At 55.8% G+C, this 7,352-nt stretch overlaps 1 protein-coding gene across 1 annotated transcript; it reads left to right on the top strand.

The window, feature by feature from the left end:
• The first annotated feature begins 826 nt into the window (after positions 1–826).
• LOC102027695 (PNMA-like protein 1) lies at positions 827–5,018 on the top strand. Its single transcript, XM_005413835.2, is given in 7 exon segments — positions 827–1,379; positions 1,381–1,643; positions 1,646–2,084; positions 2,086–2,120; positions 2,123–2,404; positions 3,042–3,732; positions 4,366–5,018. Coding segments are annotated over 6 exon segments (1,281 nt in total). The 5' UTR covers positions 827–1,134; the 3' UTR covers positions 3,059–3,732; positions 4,366–5,018.
• The last annotated feature ends 2,334 nt before the right edge of the window (positions 5,019–7,352 follow it).

Genomic DNA, 7,352 nt, shown 5'->3' with positions numbered 1-7,352 from the left:
CTAAGATCACAGAACTAGGAAGAGTATTGCTAGGCCAGGGGCTGTAGGAATCGGATGGTAGACATCCAATTAACAAACTATTAAACTACTAACCTAAACTTAGTTCCTGCTTCAGCAGCACCTATACTAACCTAAACTTAACAAGCTAATGAAAAAGATCCTCTATTGGGCAGCAAGTTGAGGAACCAACAAGAAAAGGAAAGGCTCAATCTTCAGGACTATGGGGATGGACAGAAGAAAGAACAGTTTCTAGAAATTTCCAGGAATTTCCAGAAGTTTCCAGGAGTTTCCAGCACTCAGGGGCTGCAGCTCAGAAATGCTGCCCAACAAGAGCTGTGGCTTGTGAGAGAGGGCGATGAGTGGTGGAGGGATGGTTGGAGCCTCTTTTCTCTTGCCCTCTAATTTCTGGGGGTTTTTGTGTGTGTTTTTCTTCCGGTACCAGGAATCGAACTCACGACGTTGCGCTTGCCAGGCAGGCGCTGTGCTGCTGAGCTAAATCCCCAGCCCCTACCCTCTAATTTCTCACGTTTCCCAGGAGTCCAGTCTGCAGAGGAGAAGGCCGCTGGTTGGAGGACAGTGTCCCTGGCCCTAGACCCGCATTAGGTACACGACGGTGGAAAGAGGTGGTGGGCCTGGAGCTGCGATTGGAAGAGTAAAAGCCCTTGCTCAGCCGACACCGCAACAGTCGCGCTTCCAGCCCACTAGCTAGGCCCAGCAGCAGAGCCACGCCGAATCCTAGCAACGAACCGCCGGTTGCCATGGAGACCGCCGGCGCGCCTTGGGGCAGCGAAGACACTTCGCTGCGGCGCGGGAGCGAGTGCGCATGCGCACGCTGCGACTCCCTCCCAGTCTCCGCGCAGCTGCGGGAAGCGATCGAGGCCGGGCGCCGCGTGACCCTCCCGGGCGGGAGCGTGGGCTGCCCGCGGCTTCCGGTGGTTTCTGGCTCCTTCTGGCTCCGGAGCCGCAGCACCGGGGTCACCCCAGAGGCCTCTCGTTGGCGTGTGGGCGCAGGGCCTGCAGGCGAAGAGGGCGCAGGGCAGCGCGGCCTCCGGGGACACCGCCCCCGGACCCGTGACCTCGGGGTGTCGGGGCCGCTGCCGCCCGCGCCCTTGCTGCCTTGGGTAGAGCAGCTCGATGTCGGAGGCCGCGGCGATGAACCTCCTGGAGGACTGGTGTCGCGGGATGGAGGTGGACCCTGCCGGTCAGGGGCATCCCCGAGGACTGTGCCGAGCGGCACTGGAGGAGACCTTGAACGGGGTCCTCGCCCCCCTGGGCACCTATCGCGTGCTCAACAAGATATTTTTGAGGGAAGAGAATGTCAAAGCGGCCCTCATCGAGTTGGCCAGGGGCGTGAACCCGAGCGCCGTACCCCGAGAGTTCGAGGGGTGGTGTCTGGAAGGTAGCCTGCAGGGAACCCGCCCAGGATGCCGAGTTTTTGAAAAACTGAAATGAATACCTGGGTGCTGAGGGTCGCATCTGGGAAGATGCGGTCCGCCTCCTGCAGCTGAACCCCTCCCCGCCGCCCCAGAGCGCGAGCCAGGCCTCGGAGAGCTGGGCGGAAGCCCTGGGGGTGCTGCTGGGAGCTGTGGTGCAGGCCATCGTGTGCATGGATGCCGAGATCCGCGGCCGGGAGGAAGCTCGGGCTCGGAGGCCGAGGAGGGGGCGCCGTGGGCTTTGGCAGCAGGGAAGAAGGTCAAGAAGGAGCCGGGGCTTGCCACGGAGCCGGGCTCGGCCCCAAAGATGGAGAGCCCCACCTGCTGGAAGGGCAGGGAGGGCTGGGTTGGCCCTCCCAGGCCCATAGTTCGCAGGGCTGGAGCTAAGGCTCGCTCCAGGAGAAAGAGGCAGAAGAAAAGCCCCAAGCAGGAACCAGTGCCCTGGAAAAAACCCAAAGGCAGCCATTGCAGGGGCTTCGCCTACTCAGAGGGGCCTGAGGCTGGTGATGCCGGGAGAATGGAGATCTCGGAGTCTGGCAAGAGCCACAGAACACCCTGTGTGAAGCAGGAGGAGCCGGCTTCGAAGAGGCCTGCGGGAACAGGTGCCTGGAAGGTTCCCAGAGAACCTCCTCAGGATGCCCTGGGGCAGCTGAGACCCTGGAGGCACCTCAGAGTCAGACCATGATGGCCTCAGGAGAGGCCGCCGGAGAAGAAGGCCGTGGGCGGGGCCTCTGGAAAGAGCCTCGGCCCGGTGAGGAAGAAGAAGAAGAAGGTGACCTTGGGCCCTGTTGCTTATGTCCTCGTGGATTCTGAAAATGACAAGAAGCTGATGGTTCCAAAGAAAGGGCTGAGCTCCAGCAGGGCTGCGCTGGCTCAGAAGGCCCCGGGTGGCCCGCGCCTTGCAGCAGCGCCGGCCTCGATGTCCAGGCATCCGAAGGCCAAGGCTGCAGGCTCTCCTCTGGCGGCCAATGGTGAGAGTGAGGGCGAAGCGACCCGACCCGAGTGGGAGGCACGAGAGTGCCGCTGGGGGCAGAGGAGCCCTTGAGTGGGAGCTCAGGGAGTAACAAGGACGTTCCGGTGTTGGAGGGAGTGGATGCCACCCTGGGTGAGGTTTAGAGGGTGAGACCTGGCCTCCCTCCTAGGGGTTCCTGCTGGCCACCCCTGCGCACACGGGAGGCAGCAGAGCAAACCCAGCCAGCCTCTTTTACACATCATTGCCTCGGGTTGGTGTTCGCTCTGCCACTCCTCCCTCCTTCCTTAAGAAAAGAATGGGTTGGGGTTACAGTGTGTGTCAGGGTCTGCGGCTTTATGGGTGAAGGTTTCTGAGGGCCTGGGTGCTGGACGGAATGTCCAAGGCCTCAGAAGTTCCTACGGAGTTAGACGTTCCTTTTTTTCCGTCTTTTTGAGACAGGGTCTTGCTATGCAGTTCAGGCTGGCCTTGAGCTCACTTTGTGGCCCAGGCTGGTCTTGAACTCGCAATGATCCTCCTGCCTCAGCCTCCCGGGTGCTGGGATTACAGGCGTGCGCCGCCACGCCTGGCAGGAGTAAGACTTTCATAATGGCACCCTTTCCTGCTCTCTCCTGTGAGTTCTTGTGATTTACCCACAGATTCCAGAAAGCCTTGATCCCGAGGACCACCCGTGCCCCAGGAGTTGAAGGAAGACGAAGGAAGAAGTCCCAAGCCGGGAGCAGAGTGTTCGCTTGCTGGCAGAGGGGACAAGAGTGTTGACTCTTTGAGGGACCCGGTGTATAGGGCTGTGGCTCTCAGAGGTAAACGATAGATGGGGTGTGTAAGGGACAGTGCGGGAGGGAGGTGTCTGCCTGTTTGCTCTGGCAGGTCTGCCATTTTTCTTAACCTCCTCTTCAGCTCACTCTCAGAGGCTAGAGAGCTGGTAAGTGGCCTGGGAAAATTCTAGAACATTCCCTGGCGTGGGTGGGCGGGGTTCCTGCTCAGCCTCCCTCCCCGGCTCCCTGCTTCCCATGGTCACCCGACCTTCAGGGCCTGGCGTTTTGAAGAGCAGGGCGGCTGCTTCCTTCCAGCCTCCTTGGGCCTCCGCAGTGGGCAAGTGGAGCCCAGATCTTCCCTACAAGTGCGGTGTGCTTGTCCCTCCGGTCCTGACTTCTGTCCTCCATTGTCTAACCCCAAGGTTTAGGTCCTGAGAGTTCTGGGAAAAAGCACAACAACAACGAATGTCTGCCTCGTCCTTGAAAGAGTGGAGTTTCAGGGTCTATTAGTAAAACCGACATGTGGATCCCCATGTGGGGCGAAGCCTTCTCAGGAAGCCGGCGGGGAAGAAGGGTAATTGTGGGGGAAGCACTTGGACTTGTCCAGATTCTTTGCTGTCCTTCTGTCTAGTGCCACCAAACTCACCGATGGCCTTGGGGGCTGAAGTCCGCTTTCCACACCACAGTGAGAAGGGACAGAAAAAGCCCTTTACAATACGGCTGTTAATTGGTGCCCTCTGAATGTAGACACAGTAAATCTGACCAGACTGCTGTGTCCCGAGTGTGTGTGTGTGTGTAGGGGGGGGACAGTGTCCCTAAGACCAGACTATCTGGGAAGTCCCAAGGCATCCCACAGATATAAGCCAAATCTATTTTTTCATGTTTTATTTATTTATTTATTTATTTATTTTGGTCTTTTTTGAGACAGGGTCTCGCTATGCAGTTCAGGCTGGCCTTGACCTCACTTTGTAGCCCAGGCTGGTCTCGAACTAGCAACGATCCGCCTGCCTCAGCCTCCGCAGTGCTGGGATTACAGGCGTGCACCACCAAGCCCCGCTATCCATATGTTTTAAAGTGCGGCATATGGCAACTCAAATACAATCCAAAATAGTCATGTTGAGAACCTGTAAGAGAATTACCTTGTGTTTGTAGTTCACTTGTCTAGCCTCTCCTTGGCTATAACTACATTTCTTTTTTTTGGTACCAGGAATCGAACTCAGGACCTTGCACTTGCCAGGCAGGAGCTTGCGCCACTGAGCTACATCCCGGCCCATAACCGCATTTCTTGTAAACATGACTTTGAGGAAGGCTGGAAGCAGAGGCGGTTGGGTCCAGCGCATGCCCTGCGAGGTGAGACTCTGAAAGGAAGCTCCCTGCTGTAGCCCACGCGCCCTCATCCTGCCGCGATTCTTCAGTTTTGCAACAGCAAGCTCGTGTGTCAGCCTGGCACGCAACAGTGATATTCTGCTGCCTTAGCGTTTTAGCCTCCGTCCTTTCTCATGGTCTGTTTTCTGACTTCAGATTTTTGTGATTAAAAAAAGCATGAACAGTTGTTAGATGTTGGTACTGACTCAATTCTAAGGCATAGTTCTTTTGAGGATTCATTTCAGATGTTGGGCGGGCTCCCTGGAGGTACAGGCGGAGGAGAACACTTTCTGCCTGCAGCTCCTCCTCTGTCCCGAGGTTTTCCGTGGGTGTGTGCAGAACAAACCCTAGGAGGGAACTGGATGCATGAGACGACGGAAGCCTCCAGCTGTCCTGTCCCTAACTTCAGAGGTCTTAGGGTTTTATGGCTCGGTCTGTGATCAGTACATGTGAATGTAAATGTGTAAAATAAACTCCAGGAAATTAAACATCTCATCAGTGTGTTTTAGAGGTGGAGAATGTGTGGACTGAATTTGGGGGAAGGGCCTCCCACTAGCCATGTACCCTGGACCCTCTGCCACACGGTGGTCGGCAGACCTGGGCCAGAGCCGCAAGGTTTGTCGCCTTCCTGTGAGAGGAGAGGACATCTTCCTTGGGTAGGGCCCATAGTGGAAAGGGATTTCCCACAGGCCTCAGGGTTTTGAGACTTTCTCAGCTAAGTGATGGGTGGTGTGAATTACTGGAAAATGTTTTTTAAAGCAACTGGAGCTGAGTGAGGTGGCACATCCCTTTAATCCCAGCACTAGGGAGGCTGAGGCAGGAGGACTGATGTGAGTTTGAGGCCAGCCTGGGCCACATAATGAGTCCAAGGCCAGCCTAAACTATACATATCAACACCCTGTCTCAAAACAGGAAAGCAAATAAGCAAAAAACAAAAGCAGGAAAATGCAAACCCTTTCCTCCCATCCTGTTAGGCAGAAGTTAAGGTCTTTGAGTTTTTGTTTTGTTTTGAGACAGGGTCTCACTATGTAGTTGAGGCTGGCCTTGAACCTGCTGCATAGCCCAGGCTGGCCCCAAACCCAAGGCAGTCCTCCTGCTTCAGCCTCCCAAATGCTTGGATTGCAGGCATGGCATCATGCCCTGCATGAGGTCTTTAAACTGAAAGTTAGTTTCTTCTGCCCAAGCTCCTCCTGCCTGTCCTAGGGACTCCTGAATTATCGTAGGCACCACATAAGTCACCTGGAATGTCTATTTAAAATGCCATTTCAGCCGGGCGCAGTGGTGCATGCTTGTAATCCCAGCACTTGAGAGGCTGAGGCAGGAGGACTGCAGTGAGTTTGAGGCCAGCCTGGACTACATAGTGAGACCCTATCTCAAAAAGAAAAAGGGACTAGTCAGAAATGCTATTTAATGGTCCCAGCTGTGAATCAGGATCTCTTGGGGGTGGTGCCTGCAAGTAAGCCTCTTAAACAGTTTTCCTGAGAATTCTGAGGCACACACAGACCACCACTGTAGATGGGATGAATGCTTGAGAGCTAGGGACAGGGAGTAGCCTTAGGGGTGAAGGTCAGGGTTCCGTGAAGGGTTAGCAGAGAACCGCAGGGTGGGAAGATGCAGAAGCCACCAGGGGAGCTGGGAGTGAGGGCGGCTGGGAGTGAGCAGGCCAGGCTGGCTGGTGGGAGGACCCGGGCATCCTGCGTGGTGGGAGGAGCCCTGTGGTCAGGCTCTGTTAATGACCTTCCATGGTGATGGTCACACCCGGCCACTAGAAAAGTCTGCAGGCCTGAAGTACGGGAGGCCCAGGGATGGGCTCAGGGATGCTTCCGACATTCAGCACAGGGTGGGTGTGCTGGGAGGAGGGTGCCAGGCAGGGCCGGAAGGGGCCTTCCTTGTTGGTCTGTGCTCTGCGCCAGTGCATGCTAGTGAGGAGGCTGAGTAAGGGGCAATAACAGGCTGCAGGGGCAACAACAGGAGCGGGTAGCAATGAGAGAGAGTGTGTTGACTTATTTTTGAAGACAGGGTCTGGCTAGGTTGCCCAGGCTGGCCCTGAACTCCTGGGTTCAAGCAATCCTCCTGCCTCCGCCTTCTGAGTGGCTGGAACTACAGGTGTTGCCGTGCAGGGTGAGTGGGTGGTTTTATGTAGGGATCAGGGGCTTCTCTGTGGAGTGAGGTCAGAATGGATCTGAAGGAGGTGAGGAGTGAGCCAGCCCAGAGGGGACGGGCGGGGCAGGAGGGTGGCAGGGCTGGGAGACAGGGAGGACTCTGGTGTGACCAGAGCAGAGTGAGGGAGGAGGAAGAGATGGGGTCGGGTTTGGGAGGCTGACTACCTGGGGCCCCTGGGCTTGAGGCTGGAGGGATTTGGGCTGTAGTTAATCTGCTTAAGGTGGGACCTGGGAGAGGGGCATCCGGCACAGGATCATGAGCCAACTGAGGTTTTCACAGGGGCTAGGCAAGTGCTCTACCACTGAGCTGCACTACAGCCTTTTATTCATTTTATTTAATTAATTTATTTTATTTTGTTTCATTTCATTTTGGGGGTTCTGAGACAGGATCTCACTTTGTAGTTCAGGTTCAGGCTGGCTTTGAACTTACTATGTAGCCCAGGTTGGCCCAGAGCTCACAGCAATCCTCCTGCCTCAGCCTCCCAAGTGCTAGGATTACAGGTGTGCACCACCACAACTGCCCTAGCCCTATATATTTTAAATGTATGCATTCTCTGCATGTAAACTGCATTATTAAAAAGCAACAAGGAGAAAAATAGCTGTCGCCCCAGATAGCTCACTTGAGATGTTAGTAAGAATTGCCTCCTCAGTATTCTATAACCGTGAC

This window comes from Chinchilla lanigera, unplaced genomic scaffold, assembly GCF_000276665.1.
Source record: "Chinchilla lanigera isolate Chin_1 unplaced genomic scaffold, ChiLan1.0 scaffold00173, whole genome shotgun sequence".
Taxonomy (NCBI): domain Eukaryota; kingdom Metazoa; phylum Chordata; class Mammalia; order Rodentia; family Chinchillidae; genus Chinchilla; species Chinchilla lanigera.
Note: the sequence above shows the minus strand (reverse complement) of the source record. Positions and strands in the feature narration are given on the sequence as shown.